A 16,011-nucleotide genomic window follows, 5' to 3' on the forward strand; every position below is an offset into this window, starting at 1 on the left:
TCAGCATTGTGTAAAAAGGTTGTTTGATCCTGTCTTCTCAGCTCCTCCCCTTCTTCCACTGTCCCCTGATAATTTCCTGATAACGCAGAGTCTATGGAGTCGGGCTGCACATGCTCAGTTTGGTGTGTATTGCTAGAGAGTTCTTTTTTTTTTTCTTGGGAGGGTGCATGTGATCAGCACAGGGCCAATCAGCACTGTCCAGACAGAGAGTCAGGGGTCTCCTCCTACAAGCTTTAAGCAGGAACTGATAGAAGTCACAAGACAAGACTGCTATGTACTGAGAAAAGGTATTTAGCAGTTTATCATACCTCCGAACATTTTGAGATGGGAATGAGGGACACCTACTAGCAAATGTATGTTGGCATAGGACACACCCCCTTAAAAGGAGAATTAACCAAGAAAAACAAGTTTAATGAAATCCACAAGGATTTTTTTTAACCACTACTATTCCTTTATATTGGCTTTTAAAATTTACAAATGCAGCAATTTAGAATTTGGATGAAAGGTTTAGCTTTGACAAACAGTCTTTGAAAGTTGAAGAGTGCATTTTTATATACAACTAAATAGATCAGACCAAAATGAGGGACAAATGAGGGGGAATGAGGGACAGAGGGACATTTCTCCAAATCAGGGATAGTCCCTCGAAATCAGGGACAGTTGGGAGCTATGGTTTATATTTACTAAAATAATTGCATTTCCATGTTCTGTATACTGTGGGAGACCAGATATAGTGAATGCAGGGTCCTGGGTTTAATAACACTTAAAGTTGCAGCTTACACAGAGCCAGGGCGTTGCCTTTGACAGTGCTGACTGGCCCACAGCAGGTTTTATTTACATAGTTACATAGTTGATAAGGTTTAAAAACACTAGTCCATCCAGTTCTACCTGATTTTATCATTGGGGCATAAAGCCTTTCTTTTAGCAAAACTTAAGCCCCCCACGCCCTCTGACTCTCTGAATGTTTTTTTTTTCTCTATTATATACCCTGTAAAGCAATGTTATGCTCCCTTAAGACTGCCATCTAGGTTCCTCTCTGGTGTAGCTTGCAGGTATGAGTGTATTCCAGCATGGCAGATGTGCCTGTGCTGACTGTTCCTTTTTGCTAACATCACTGTTGCAGACTGGTCTTCTGGATTCTGCGAAGACTCTGCCAAGAGAAAGTGTGGACAGCCAAGAGAAAGTGTGCACATCATGCAGGCAGTGAAGTGGGCACCTGAAGAAACCCACCTCCTGTCCACAGATAAAGAGAGATAACTCAGGAAGGGAAAAGCACCTGACCACGGATTTAGGTGAGGCATAAGAGCACATCAATCTCAGCGTGGTCAGTTTACTGGCTGTGCTGGTAGAACAGCCTGCCTGTCCTCCAATGATCAGACTTGTGCTGACACGCCCCCATGCATAGCCATTCAGTGGGAAGATTGGTGTATGGCTGTTTCTCCACCCCCACCTCTCTAAGCCCCTTAGGCAGCTGAGAACAGAAATTATGTGATCACTTATTAAAAAAAAAAAAAAAAAAATATTTATATTGTGGTGTTAAACATATGCATGTTTTGCCTTGGGTTGTTTTACAAGGTGAGAGTTCACATACACTTTAAGCCCTCAAAATTTCCACTCACCTGCTCGCATTTTGCAAGTAGATTTTGAGGGCTGGCGAGCTATGGCTTCCTGGGAGCGGGGGGGGGGTGGTGAGCAGCCTGGGTTGAATGGTAGTCCTTCTCGCGATCGCAGCGGGGAAGGGATAGCCGCTGCCCAGATGATCAGAGCGCAACGCACAGAACACAGCTTTCATTTCAATTGCTGTGTTCCCCAATTGCTCTGGTCCCGGGACTTTGATAGACAGATCACCCGTCCAATCCCGGGACGGGTGATCTTTCAAAGTTCCCGTGCCAGGGGGCGTGGCTGTATATGACGTTGAGCGGCGGGAACGCAGCAATTGAAATGAAAGCTGTTATCGCTGTGTTCCCTGCGTTGCGCTCTGATCATCCGGGCGGCTCTCCTGTTCCTCTCCTCCCCTGCACAGGTAGGCTGCATGCACACGGGACGTTAAAATAACGTTATGAAAACGCCAGTAGCTTTGCAGTGAGTTTTTTTAAACTTTTTTCAGCTTTTTTCAACGTTTTTGCAATAGTGTTTTATAGCGTTTATTAGCGGTTTTTAGCGGTTTTCCGCGTTAGCGGTTTTTAGCGTTTATTAGCGTTTTTTTTCCAAAATTTTTTATTTTTTTTTCAATGGATCAAAAAACGTTGGTGAGCGATGTTTTTGAGCGTTTTTGAGCATTTATTAGCGTTAGAGCGTTTTTACAGCTGAAAAACGTCTCTCAGAACCCACTGGTCCTGGGGTTTTATTACAGCTTAAAAACGCCTATGCCATTTGCAGCTCATAAACGCCTAGGTGGGCATGAAGCCAAAGACTAACATAGACAGGTGTTTTTAACCACCCTGGCGGTATGATTATTTCGGATTTTAGGTGCTGAAAGCGGTACAATTATTTTGCATGGAAATTTGGCGTTTTATATTGTAGGCCTGTAATTCTTAACAATAACACTTAAATCTGTCCAAACAAGAGTCTAGTAGTTATCCCGGGTATGATGAAGTTTGAAACACAAAAACATAAATTATAATATAATAAATAAATATAAATAATTAAAAAATATATATATATATATATAATAATAATAAAATACATTTCCCCACGATTCACTTTCGCTCAATTCTGCAAGTGTTCTCATTTACTATCGCTGTTTTCTAGCTGGTCTAAAGCCACTTTTGACATAAAGGGACACTTTTTGGTTGCTATGGACAATCTCCAGTTTCCAGGCAGAAAGAACAGTATATATAATATAAAACTGCATGCAGGGCATGGGCCAAAGCACTGGGGACAAAAGGGATGTGAAATAATTTCATACAGTACTGTAATCTGTAAGATTACAGTACTGTATGTGTTATGGTTTGTAAATTTTTTTGAATTTGCCGCCAGGCTCCGCCCCCGTGCGTTGCAACGCTCGCAGGGAACGGAGCCTGGCACAGAGAGGCTTCGGAGGAGACAGAGCCCGCAGACACAGCGGGGCACATCGCAGGATCCTGAGGACAAGGTAAGTAACGCCGCACCAGGATCCTGCAATGTAATCCCGAGTGTGGCTCGAGGTTACCGCTAATGGGACTGAAATTTAACCCCGAGCCACACTCGGGAATACCGTCAGGGAGACTATGCTGCAAAAAACGCTCAAAAAAGCAGCTATAGAAACGTCCGTGTGCATGAGGCCTTAAGTGTCATTTCATGAGATCATTTATGAGGGCGTGTTTAGGGGTGGAATTAGGGGCGGGGCGGGGCGGGGTTGGGTGGGGCAACTGGTGGCAGGTAACCCTTGAGACCTGGCTAGTAGCTCAGGACTTGAAATTTTGAGCCCTGCTTAAAGTTGCCAATTATTCCATCTTGAGGAAGCAGCTTTATGCCGTGAAACACATTGAGGGTGAATACGGTAAGGACTCCTGCGATCCACTTCAATACCAAAATATATTATCTTTTAAGCCAATGTAAATAAATTACATGTTGTAAATTACAAGTTATGGCTGACTCATATGTACACCCTAAAAATCCCACGCTATGGAGTGAAAAGTATGTTCCGCAGGGCTGCTGAAAAGGCAATACAGCCAGCCCTCCTGTACCGGGCCTGGGCGCCATCAGTTCAAAAGGGGGGTCTGGGCACCTGCCGAGCAGGAGGGCCAGCTGTACAGCCTTATGACTCTTGTGGATCCCCTGCAGCGCTGCCAGCTTTATTGCTCCTGCTGCGCTGCAGGGGAATCTGTACTAGTATTTGCCCTTTCCATCTGCTACTAGGGCCCCACCCGGGGTGCCCCCCTCCCCTGCGGCGCTGCCGGACTCTCTCCTCTGCCACTGGCAGCAGCTGTGGCCACACAGGTATCGCTTCAGGATGGAGAGCAGGGGAATGGGCTGGTAAATGTTATTCACTGGCCCCTTTGTTTACTGAATGAACACAATGAGTGATCGGTACTGATTGCTTCTGTGTCCGTTCATAACGGAAGGATAGTAATCTGTGAATGTACTGTGTGAATGAAAAGGATGCCGCTCAGCACAGAGTACTCTGCATTTGTTCAATGTCCAGCTGAGGCTGCAGAGAAAGGAACTGGTCTCTTTCTTTGTCTTAAAAGTGAGACATCAGGGGTCTGTTTAGCCCCCCAACAGGGCAGTTACAAAACGTAAATAATAATAAATTAACTAAAATTCTGAAAAAGAAATTTAAAAACATTAAGGGTTTCTTGTGTTGCCCTTTGAATGGCATTTAGCATTTGAATCATTCTTTAGAGAACATTTGACAGGCGGTAAAATGCTTAAAACCCCACACTAACCCACTGCAACCTGTTTGCTTGAATGGGTCTTGTTCAACGAGTATGGCTGCCATGGCTGCAAAGCATAGCATTGTGGCCAAAACATTTTACCAGAAATATCATTTAATATTTTCGGGGGGGTGTAAGGGATCCTGTCAGGTAGGCTGTACGGCAATGTTTTCCAACTCCAGTCCTCAAGTACCCTCAACAGGTCATGTTTTAAGGATTTCCCTCAGATGAAACGGCTGTGGTAATTACTAAGGCAGTGAAACTGATCAAATCACCTGTGCAAAATAATGGATAGCCTGAAAATATGACTTATTGGGGGTACTTGAGGACTATAGTTGAGAAACATTGCTGTACGGGACCCCATGATTTCTAACAGCAGCCCTGATGTTCCATGTGGTACTGTGGAAGTTCTATTTAGAGAGTGTGAATGGTGGTATAGCATGTAATTACATATCATCTCTGTGCAACCCAATGTACCTAACTCACTTACATGCTATTGAAAGGGGCAACACTTGTAACCCAAATTTTAGTTCCATAAAATTCTTATTAGAAATTTAACAAGAGGTACATGTTATAATATGGTGACAACGTTTGCGTCAACAGTATAAGAATAGAACAGGACCTTAACAGACAGCCTAATTAAATTTGAGTAATGCATCCAAGATGGTACGCTCATTTATGATCATAATGCCATGTTAATCACGAATGTCCATATCAGCATAATAGACTCCATTTTGTAAGTAGCAAACAAAAAAATAAGATTATTTCCCCAGCTACATCACTAACCTAGTCTCAAAATACCAACCTAATCGCCATCTCCGTTCCTCCCAAGACCTCCTGCTCTCTAGCTCCCTCATCACCTCCTCCCATATCTGCCTCCAGGACTTCTCCCGAGCCTCGCCCATCCTCTGGAATTCCCTACCCCAATCTGTCAGACTGTCTCCAACTTTATCCACTTTTAGGCGATCCCTGAAAACTTTCCTCTTCAGAGAAGCCTATCCTGCCTCCATCTAACAACTGCACTATTTTCTCCATTAGCTCATCCCCCACAGCTATTACCCTTTGTATAACTTGACCCTCCCTCCTAGATTGTAACCTCTAACGAGCAGGGCCCTCTGATTCCTCCTGTATTGAATTGTATTGTACTTGTACTGTCTGCCCTAATGTTGTAAAGCGCTGCGTAAACTGTCGGCGCTATATAAATCCTGTATAATAATAATAATAATTACTGTTGTATAGTACATAGAAATACACATTCATCACAAAGATATGAGTGTAGAGCCAATGCTGCTTTTTACAGGCTTTGACAGTTATGGCCCGTACACATGATCCGAATATCGTACAAAAACAGCCGTCTGAGGAAGGATCGTACGATATTTGGATCGTGTGTACACTACTTTCGACAGCCCATCACGACCGTTCATCCGATATTATTCGATCGGACATACACGAAAATATTCCTTGTACGATTCCAGATCGAACGATTTTCGTTTAGTCAGTATAGTTGTCGTCCAAAAAAACAATACAAATACATTACAACACATGACATCACTTCCGATTTTTTTGTCCGTCGTACGTCATTTTTGTGACTTTATTTAGCTATTCAATTTCTACTTGCGACTATTAAGCGAGAATGGTCGTAAGATCAGTCGTACGATATTCGGAACGTGTATATGAGGCATTAGTCATTGGCCCCTATAAAGGAAGAATACTCGACGTGAACACCGCTTGCCAGAGAGGGGACAATGCAAAAATGGTAATCACCTCCCTCCGGGGGTGGTTTATTCCCTTGTGAGGGGGGGGGGGCTACCCTTCTCAAACTGCCAACGTCACCGAGTCAAGTTGTTATGGGCCAAACAGAGAAGAAGTAAAGGGTAGAGAAAGAGAAGAGAGTGACTAGAAAGCATTTAAAGTTCCACCCAAATTTTGAACAATATCTGTATGTATTCTCTTCCTTGCCTAGATGCTGACATGCCGTTTAAAAAAATTTAAATCGCCGTAATTACCTTTTATTTTTCTATTCTTCTTTGCACTTCCTGGTTCTCCTCCCGTGGGAGTAGGCGTGTTTCTAGCCTCTCCCAGTCTCCTGGGAGCTAGTCTCAGGCTTCCCAGGATGCCACTGACCATATGCGGGAACGAGCAGTGAATGCTAAGGCACAGCATTCACCACATCCAGGAAATAAATGCTTGTGGGCTTCAAATGCCCACAATGAAGATGGAAACGGCCTGCAGTGAATAATATAAGTTATTCTTTCCGACGAAATCTGACACAGGCGGACATATTACACACAATATGTGAGTATGTAATGCTGAGAAGAAAAGTTTGTGAATGAACTAAAAAAAAAAAAAAACGATAGATAGGTGGACCCCCGCTTTAAGAACTAGCCTAGAGGTGCAGGTGGGGGAGGGAGGAGAAAGGGGAAAGGAAACCAAACGTGGTGTTCCCCGTGTGCCAGTAGACCTTACCAATTGTATGTCTTGGATTGAAACCAAAGTTCCTGGCGCTCAAATAGATGGTGTCCACCCCCCCCCCCCCTTAAATCTGTATGGTATTCTGGGTGGCCATTAGATGACTGGTAATGGAGCCCACAGGCCCAAGTTCTAGCATATAGTCCTGTAACGTGTCAACCAGCTCCTCTATCTCTGCTATCCTGTTCAACCATATATGCCAATCTTTGAAGGAGGGGTGCGGGTTTGTTTCCAAACCATCTGTATACACATGTAAGCCGCGTTGATCATGTGCATAGCTAATGATTTGTGATAGGATCATCACCTAACAGTCCAGTGATGTAATAAATACTAGAGTGGGGAGATTTCTAATGCCGCGTACACACGAGCGCATTTGCTGTGAGAAAAATCTTGGATGGTTTTTCCGACAGAATTCCACTCAAGCTTGGCTTGCATACACACGGTCACACAAAAGTTCGTGGAACTTTCAACCGCCAAGAACGCGGTGAAGTACAACACTACGACAAGCCGAGAAAATGAAGTTCAATGCTTCCGAGCATGCATCGAATTGTTTCCGAGCATGCGTAGGAATTTTGCGCGTCGGAATTGCTACAGAATTTCTGATCTGAACTTTTTCCGACTGGAAAATTGAGAACATGCTCTCAATCTTTTGCTGGCTGGAATTCGGACAGCAAAAGTCCAATGGAGCATACATACGGTCGAATTTCCTGACCAAAAGCTCTCATCGGTCTTTTGCTGGCCGAATTTCTGATTGTGTGTACGCGGCATTAGCGATAGGAGGATATTTTTACAATAATATTATTCACATCGCCGGACACTGCCACCAGATGTGGATCATCAAATTGTAACCCAAATGTACTCTGACCGGCCACTTTATTAGGTACACCTTGCTAGTACCGGGTTGGACCCCCTTTTGCCTTCAGAACTGTCTTAATTGTTGGTGGCAAAGATTCAACAAGGTGTTGGAAACATTCCTCAGAGATTTTGGTCCATATTGACATGATAGCATCACGAAGTTGCTGCGGATTTGTCGGTCACATCACAAATGTGCTCTATTGGATTGAGATCTGGTGACTGTGAAGGCCATTGGAGTACAGTGACCTCATTGTCATGTTCAAGAAACAAGTGGTGAGATGATTGGAGCTTTGTGAAATGGTGCATTATCCTACTGGAAGGAGCCATCAGAAGATGGGTACACTGTAGTCATAAAGGGATGAACATGGTCAGCAACAATACTCAAGTAGGCCGTAGTGTTTAAATGAAGTTCAATTGGCACTAAGGGGCCCAAAGTGTGCCAAGAAAATATCCCCCACACCATTACACCTCCACCACCAGCATTTACCGTTGATACAAGGCAGGAAGGATCCATTATTTCATGTTGTTTACACCAAATTCTGACCCTACCATCCGAATGTCGCAGCTGAAATTGGGACTCATCAGACCAGGCAACGTTTTTCCAATCTTCTATTGTCCAATTTTGGTGAGCCTATGCACATTGTAGCCTCAGTTTCCTGTTCTTAGCTGACAGAAGTGGCACCTGGTGTGGTTTTCTGCCAAAGCCAAGCCAAACCCGAACACTTTAGCAGCGCAGTGCAAAAATTTTTTTTAGCATACACTATAGGATTGTAACAGAGCTAGGACACCTTTGGGCACTCCAAAGAGAATAGTAATGCAGTGCTCATAGTGCCCCATCACCCTCCTATCGGGCCCTGTTCTTAGCCACATTCCTGTCTCTGAATATTGTGTCTGGGTTTTAGACGGTCTGGAACCCGAAAAACGATTCAAAACCAGAACTGCCTGGGTGAACCCCGGACAGGTGGCAACCCTAATTGTAGGCTCCTTGAGGACAGGGACTGATGTGAATGTCTAATATATATGTAAAGCGCTGCGTAAATTGACGGCACTATATAAGTACCTGAAATAAATAAATAAATTAAAAACAAATTGTATGATGCAAAAGAGGGACAGCAAATATATAAAACATAATTTTTTTAAACATGTAAATAGTAAAAAGTGAATAAAAATGACAATCCTACTCTCTCTTTAATATCTTAGTATGTGTTATCATATAAATAGCCCTTATTGTAACTTAACTGTACCAACCCTGTACATAGTATAACATAATAGATCTCACAATAACTCCCAATACAAAGATTACCATTGTTTGCCCTTTATTCCAGATTTACCTGTTTATTGAGCTTGAAGATTGCAGGTCGATCAGGTTACAGTTTCAGAGGTCTTGTCTTTCTGATAAGCTTACTGTGTCATCACTGCACTGGCCTTCATTTCAATGGACTTGTCACACAGCTGTTATCAGTTTGAGGGCAGAAACAATCAGTAGGTGTCAAAACAAATGTCTGAGATCAATGTTGAGATCTGATCTACTGGGTGAAAGGTGCATGTATATAATGCCGAACATACATACCCTGTAGTATCAGTTGTAAATTAAATTAAGATGCTCTGCCAATATAAAAAGTTGTTTGTGAAGAGGAGTAAACTAAGTAGCTCAACTCCAGCCCAAAAAAAAAATAGTTTTTTTTAAATTTGTTCGAGTGGGGAAGTTTAAGCCAAACAGAGGGATGACTCTTAAACCTGCTACACACAATGAGATTATCGGACGAATTAATGTCCGTTCTTTTTTTTTTTTGCATGCTAGTCTCCATATCGAAAATGAAGAGGTTACTAAAGCTATCAAAATTCTCGTACGACAGAAAAAAAAATTGGAAATGATGTAATATATTGTATTTTCGGATGAAAACTGTACTGATTAAATACAAATTGTACGATCTGGTATCGTACGATAAACATTTTCGTGTTTGTCCCATCGGATAATTTCACACAACCTGACCTTATTGGCTCTTGAAAGCTGTGTACTAGCGATCTGATTATCGGACGATCGATTCGAAAGCGATATTTTTCATATGATTTTTTGATTGTGTATACGGGCCTTTTAACTGGAGGGTTCAAACATGTGAGCACATGGGAGCTCATCCTGGGGAAGAAAGAACCTGGAACTGGCAGTGTCCAAGCCCATATACATCCCTGATTTCTGGAAATTAAAGATTTAAATCTCTGCAGTGTTTTGTGGATGTAAATGGACATCTCTGATGTCCACATAGTTCAGAAGAGGGTGGCAATGACTGTTAAGATCTTGTCAGGGCTGGAAATGGCAGGGTCCACAACTGGGACTGCCATTTTTTAAGGATACCTTGAGGAGGAGTAGGGTATTGCTGATCAAAACGCTTAAAAAAAAACAAAAACCTATTTGCAGGGTGCAGCCAGTAACCGTTCAACTCCAACTCCAGGAATGAGTGTACAGGCATTTTCAGGAGCCCAGACGCCGGGTGAGTTGACAATGGCTATTCCAAGGCAAGATACAAGTGTACCACATCAATAAGGACCAAAATGGTATCCCTTAGTTTGGGAGAAATATTGTTATATTGAGCCTCTTCCTGTAGGTTACTTTGTAGTCTGAGTTGCGCATTATTGAAACAGGTAGCAATATCCAAAGCAATATCATCCACATCCTCCTCCTCCTCAGGGAACATAACAGTAGCCAAGAGAACGGAAGAGATAGACTATGGAAGAGACGCTAAGGTTGTCCTCTTTTGCGGCCTCTGTGGTAAAAGCCACCAACAGGGCTGAAAGTCTTTTCATAAATCAGATATGGTGGCTGAAAGCTCCTACTTTGATAAGGAGGAGGAGGGTGCTCCACAAGGGGCAATGAAGGTCTCAGAGGAAAGAAGAAATTCAGATTGGGACAGCGGTCAGTATTTCAGAACCAGAGCTGGCTAGGTCCACTGACCCACTCCCCTTGCACCTATGATCACCATATGCGCGAGGTAAAATTTCACAAAGAAACTTACAACTAAGGATGAGCTTGGGTTCATTCTGAACCCAGATAGAAGCTGTTGGTACAGGCCATGTGGTCATATTTGGTCATTGATGTCACAAGCATTCACATTCCTTTGTGTATGTGCAGCTGAGGGATGGGAAATGCCCCAGCTGCAGTTGATGAAGCTGACATTGACAGTTTCCTTCTGGATTCAGTAGAACGTGAGTTTGGACTAAACTCAAGCTCATCCCTACTTGCAACCAGTATACTGTGGAGCAGGAAGGGTTCTATCTTCTGTGCCAAGCACTGTATGCAGCTGGAGCCCAAAAAAACATCCAAGGATCACTGTCCTATAACATGAAGATGGAACTGAGGAAGCTTGGCTATTAGGCACACCTTTATATGGAAAAATTATATGCACATCTACACAAAGATCCGGGAAGCTGAGGCTGTGCAGGCACAATGGCAACATAGGAGCTGATGTACAGTATCTCACAAAAGTGAGTACACCCCTCACATTTTTGTAAATATTTTATTCTATCTTTTCATGTGACAACACTGAAGAAATGACACTTTGCTACAATGTAAAGTAGTGAGTGTACAGCTTGTATAACAGTGTCAATTTGCTGTCCTCTTAAAATAACTCAACACAAAGCCATTAATGTCTAAACCGTTGGCAACAAAAGTGAGCACACCCCTAAGTGAAAATGTCCAAATTGGGCCCAATTAGCCATTTTCCCTCCATAGTGTCATGTGACTTGTTAGTGTTACAAGGTCTCAGGTGTGAATGGGGAGCAGGTGTGTTAAATTTGGTGTTATCACTCCCACTCTCTCATACTGGTCACTGGAAGTTCAACATGGCACCTCATGGCAAAGAACTCTCTGACGATCTGAAAAAAATAATTGTTGCTCTACTTAAAGATGTCCTAGGCTATAAGAATATTACCAAGACCCTGAAACTGAGCTGCAGCATGGTGGCCAAGACCATACAGTGGTTTAACAGGACAGGTTCCACTCAGAACAGGCCTCACCATGGTCGACCAAAGAGGTTGAGTGCACATGCTCAGCGTCATATCCAGAGGTTGTCTTTGGGAAATAGACATATGAGTGCTGCCAGCAGAGGTTGAAGGGGTGGTGGGTCAGCCTGTCAGTGCTCAGACCATACGCTGCACACTGCATCAAATTGGTCTGCATGGCTGTCATCCCAGAAGAAAGCCTCTTCTAAAGATGATGCACAAGAAAGCCCGCAAACAGTTTGCTGAAGAACCATGTCCTGTGGTCTGATGAGACCAAGATAAACTTATTTGGTTCAGATGGTTTCAAGCGTGTGTGGTGGCAACCAGGTGAGGAGTACAAAGACAAGTTTGTCTTGCCTACAGTCAAGCATGGTGGTGGGAGTGTCATGGACTGGGGTTGCATGTGTCCTGCAGGCACGGGGGAGCTACAGTTCATTGAGGGAACAATGAATGCCAACATGTACTGTGACATACTGAAGCAGAGCCTGATCCCCTCCCTTCAGAGACTGGGCCGCAGGGCAGTATTCCAACATGATAACGACCCCAAACACACCTCAAAGATGACCACTGCCTTGCTAAAGAAGCTGAGGGTAAAGATGATGGACTGGCCAAGCATGTCTCCAGACCTAAACCCTATTGAGCATCTGTGGGGCATCCTCAACCGGAAAGTGGAGGAGCGCAAGGTCTCTAACATCCACCAGCTTCATGATGTCATCATGGAGGAGTGGAAGAGGACTCCAGTAGCAACCTGTAAAGCTCTGGTGAACTCCATGCCCAAGAGGGTTAAGGCAGTGCTGGGAAATAATGGTGGCTACACAAAATATTGACACTTTGGGCCCAATTTGGACATTTTCACTTAGGGGTGTACTCACTTTTGTTGCCAGCGGTTTAGACATTAATGGCTGTGTGTTGAGTTATTTTGAGAGGACAGCAAATTTACACTGTTATACAAGCTGTACACTCACTACTTTACATTGTAGTAAAGTGTAATTTCTTCAGTGTTGTCACATAAAAAGATAGAATAAAATATTTACAAAAATGTGAGGGGTGTACTCACTTTAGTGAGATACTGTATGTGATGATGATGACTGTTCTCCAGCATGGCCATGTGCATGAGCCATTAGTGTGTGTTAGTCCATCCAATAGAAAAGCTAGCATGATATTGTTTATCAGCTGGAAGAGGGAGACAAATAATGAATACATAGTGACCTCACCAATGAAAAGGCATTCCAATAACCAGGCAACAATGCTAGCTGCCTCACTTCAGTGTTGTCAGCCTGTGCATCTGTAAAGGCTACATGATAATTTACATTGAGGAGGAAAGTACTTAGTGTTGTCACAGTAGTCAGCAGATAAAGCTTCTCCTGAATGCAAGTCAGCACAGAATGTGCCCAGCATAGCTGTCAATCACAGCAATACATAAATGAATGGAATAGCAGAGCTCACAAGCAAGCCTAGCCTGATAGATTTTTGACAATCTATGATAATGTTATCAGCTATTGCATACTTGCCAACAGTCCAGATTTTCCCGGGACAATCCTGATTTTGGGACCCTCGTCCCGATCGGAGCTCGTCCCAATTAAATTCCTGGGATTTTTCTTTTTGTCCCGGGAAAATCAGGAATGCTTTAGCAAAAACAGCCGGCAGGCTACAAGAAGATGGCCGCCACTGCCGCCGTGAGGACTAATCCCCTTGTGTTCAGTGGAGAGGGGAGGTCTTTCTATGCCACACCTACAAACGCATTCCCCGTCCCCTAATTATAATGCGACTTCGCCTACAGCCAAAAAAGTGTCCCTAAAAATGTTTTTACAACGTTGGCAACTATGCTTTTGAGCAATTACTATAAGAATGTGAGGAGTGCAGCCATACTTTAAATAATCCATAGCAACTGTTTAGTGTTCATCTTCAAACTTTGGGGTTAATTTACTAAAGGGAAATAGGCTGTGCACTTTGCAAGTGCAGTTACCTTCTTCAAAGTGCAGCTGCTCCAGAGTTTAGTAAATGAGGCAAAGCTTTTTTTTTTGCAAACAATACCCAACCACATGCAAGAAAAATAGACAAAACATGTTTTTTGATTGCACATAATAGAATGATGGAAGTGAGCAGAGCCCCCATTTACTAAGCTCTGGAGCAACTGCCCTTTTGTAGAGTGCACAGTCTATTTGTCTTTAGTAAATACACCCCTTTACCTGGTGTGGGAATCAGACAGACAGAATCTGCTGAATAACTACCATGCTTTATATTCTCCATCTACATAAATTTATTTTTTTCTGCTTTTTTTTTATATAGTTTAAGCAGGATGGCACTGATCTGGACATTATCGCTGCTTATGGGCGAAAATATGAATACGCATTTTCCATGTGGTTTGGAAGATTCTTTGCCTCACTCGTCATCTGCCATCCAGACTATGCAAGGACCATACTGTCCAGACAAGGTAAGAAGTCTTTGTTTGTTTGTTTGTTTTTTTGTTTTTAAAATCATACCCTGTTATGTGATTAGGATTTGGATAGAATAATGTAGGTTACTTTGCAGTCTGAGTTATGCATTATTGAATCAGGCAATAGTGTTTTTGAAAATGCTAGCGTTTATGATTTTTAACATAAGGAATGTTTATTGAATCAACTGTACAGTACACTTGTAAATGCAGAGTATATATCGTAAACAGGCATTAAGTTAAACAGGGTATACCAAATATCTTGGTATAGTCACAGAAGTATAAATTAGGTAGGAAAACATCTTAGCTAAATTGCCATCCAGCTTCTCTAATATAAGAACAATTTCCAACGCTAACTCTGTTGTCTCTAAAGTAGATGGAGGACAGTGTACGGTCTATAATAGTGGCTGTGAGCAGGGATTCAACCGAGTGGATGACTAGTTCTATCCCATTGGGAAATTGCACTTGGACGGCATGCCTAAGCTGCATGTATCTGAAGAACATCCAAGGGGGGAGTTGATACTTACGTTTCAGTTCTGCAAAAGAGAGGAGGCATCCCTCATTAAACATGTGGTGCAATGTCCGGACTTCGTACCTGGCCCAAACCTGAGGGTCTGGAGAAGATTGGAAGTGCGGCATTGTGGGGTTACCCCATAATGGGGTATATGGAGAGGCAGTATTTTGGTTGTTGAAATATAGGGGTACTTGTTTCCATACCTTCACCGTTGCTTTCATAGGTGTAGTAACTTGGGGGCTATATCTTAGACCTCTGTACACTAAATTGCTAAGCTCTGAATATGAGCCTAGAATTGCTGCCTCTAAATTGACCGCTGGGTTGGTGATATCCTGAGTGAACCACCAACGCACAGTGATCAATACCGCTGCCCAGTAGTATTTTTTAAAATTTGGTAGGGAGAGGCCTCCTTCTGTAAGTGATAACTGCAACGTGTGTTTAGCTACTCTGCGTGTTGACCCCATCCAGACAAAGGAGGTGATAGCTTGATCCAGTTTTACAAAGAAAGAGTTTGGGATGGGGACTGGGGTATGACGGAAGGTATATAGAAATTTAGGGAGGAAGGACATTTTAATGAAGTTTACCCTCCCCACCGGGGTCAGTGGAAGTGTTTTCCACACCGAGCAGCGCTGAATAAACTGCGGAGGAATAGGGTAGATATTATCAACTAGTTAATTCCTCAGGTCACTTTGAACCTGGATTCCTAAATATTTAAATCGCGTAACACTTTTAAGAGGGGGGGGGGGGTCTGTCGGTGTCGGGGCATCTGTCAGGGAGAACAGGAGTGATTTATCTCAGTTCACTCTGACCCCAGAAAACACGCCAAATCGATCAATAATGGTCAGGGCTGCTCTCAGTGACTGTCGGGTATCACGGAGGTATAGGAGCATATCGTCTGCATATAAAGAGACTTTTTCAGTTAGGGGGGAACGAGATGCCCTCCACCTCCGCTGCAGCTCTGAGGAGCACCGCCAGCGGCTCAATAGCCAGGGCGAAGAGAGCCAGGGAAAGGGGACAGCCCTGGCTAGTGCCTCGGTGGAGGGGAAAAGAAGCCGATAGGACACCATTTGTGCAGACTCTGGCCGTTGGGGCCGGATATAGTAGGCGCAGCCATGATATGAAATTAGGTCCTATTTCAAGTTTATGCAAAATAAGCCATAAGTATTCCCACTTCACGAGTCAAAGGCTTTTTCTGCATCTAGTGAGGCCACCACACTAGCCTCCCTGTCTTGTTGGAATTTCTCAGCAGAATCACCAGGCACCAAAAAAGGATAAGAAAATGGAACTAATAGTGAAAACTACCGTTTGAAAAGGGATTTATTCCATATACAAATGGGTACTTAGAAAATAGTTGATAAAACCAGGCATGTAAAGGGATTAGAGATGGA

The 16,011-nt window shown here is 43.3% G+C and overlaps 1 protein-coding gene across 1 annotated transcript in view; it reads left to right on the forward strand.

Moving 5' to 3' along the window:
- Positions 1-16,011, forward strand: part of LOC141103701 (cytochrome P450 4B1-like) — a 56,325-nt gene that overhangs the window by 12,994 nt on the left and 27,320 nt on the right. The window contains exon 2 of the mRNA XM_073593593.1: positions 13,965-14,109. Coding sequence (XP_073449694.1) covers positions 13,965-14,109 — 145 coding nt within the window. The remainder of the gene's footprint in view (positions 1-13,964; positions 14,110-16,011) is intronic.

This window comes from Aquarana catesbeiana, linkage group LG07, assembly GCF_042186555.1.
Source record: "Aquarana catesbeiana isolate 2022-GZ linkage group LG07, ASM4218655v1, whole genome shotgun sequence".
NCBI lineage: Eukaryota > Metazoa > Chordata > Amphibia > Anura > Ranidae > Aquarana > Aquarana catesbeiana.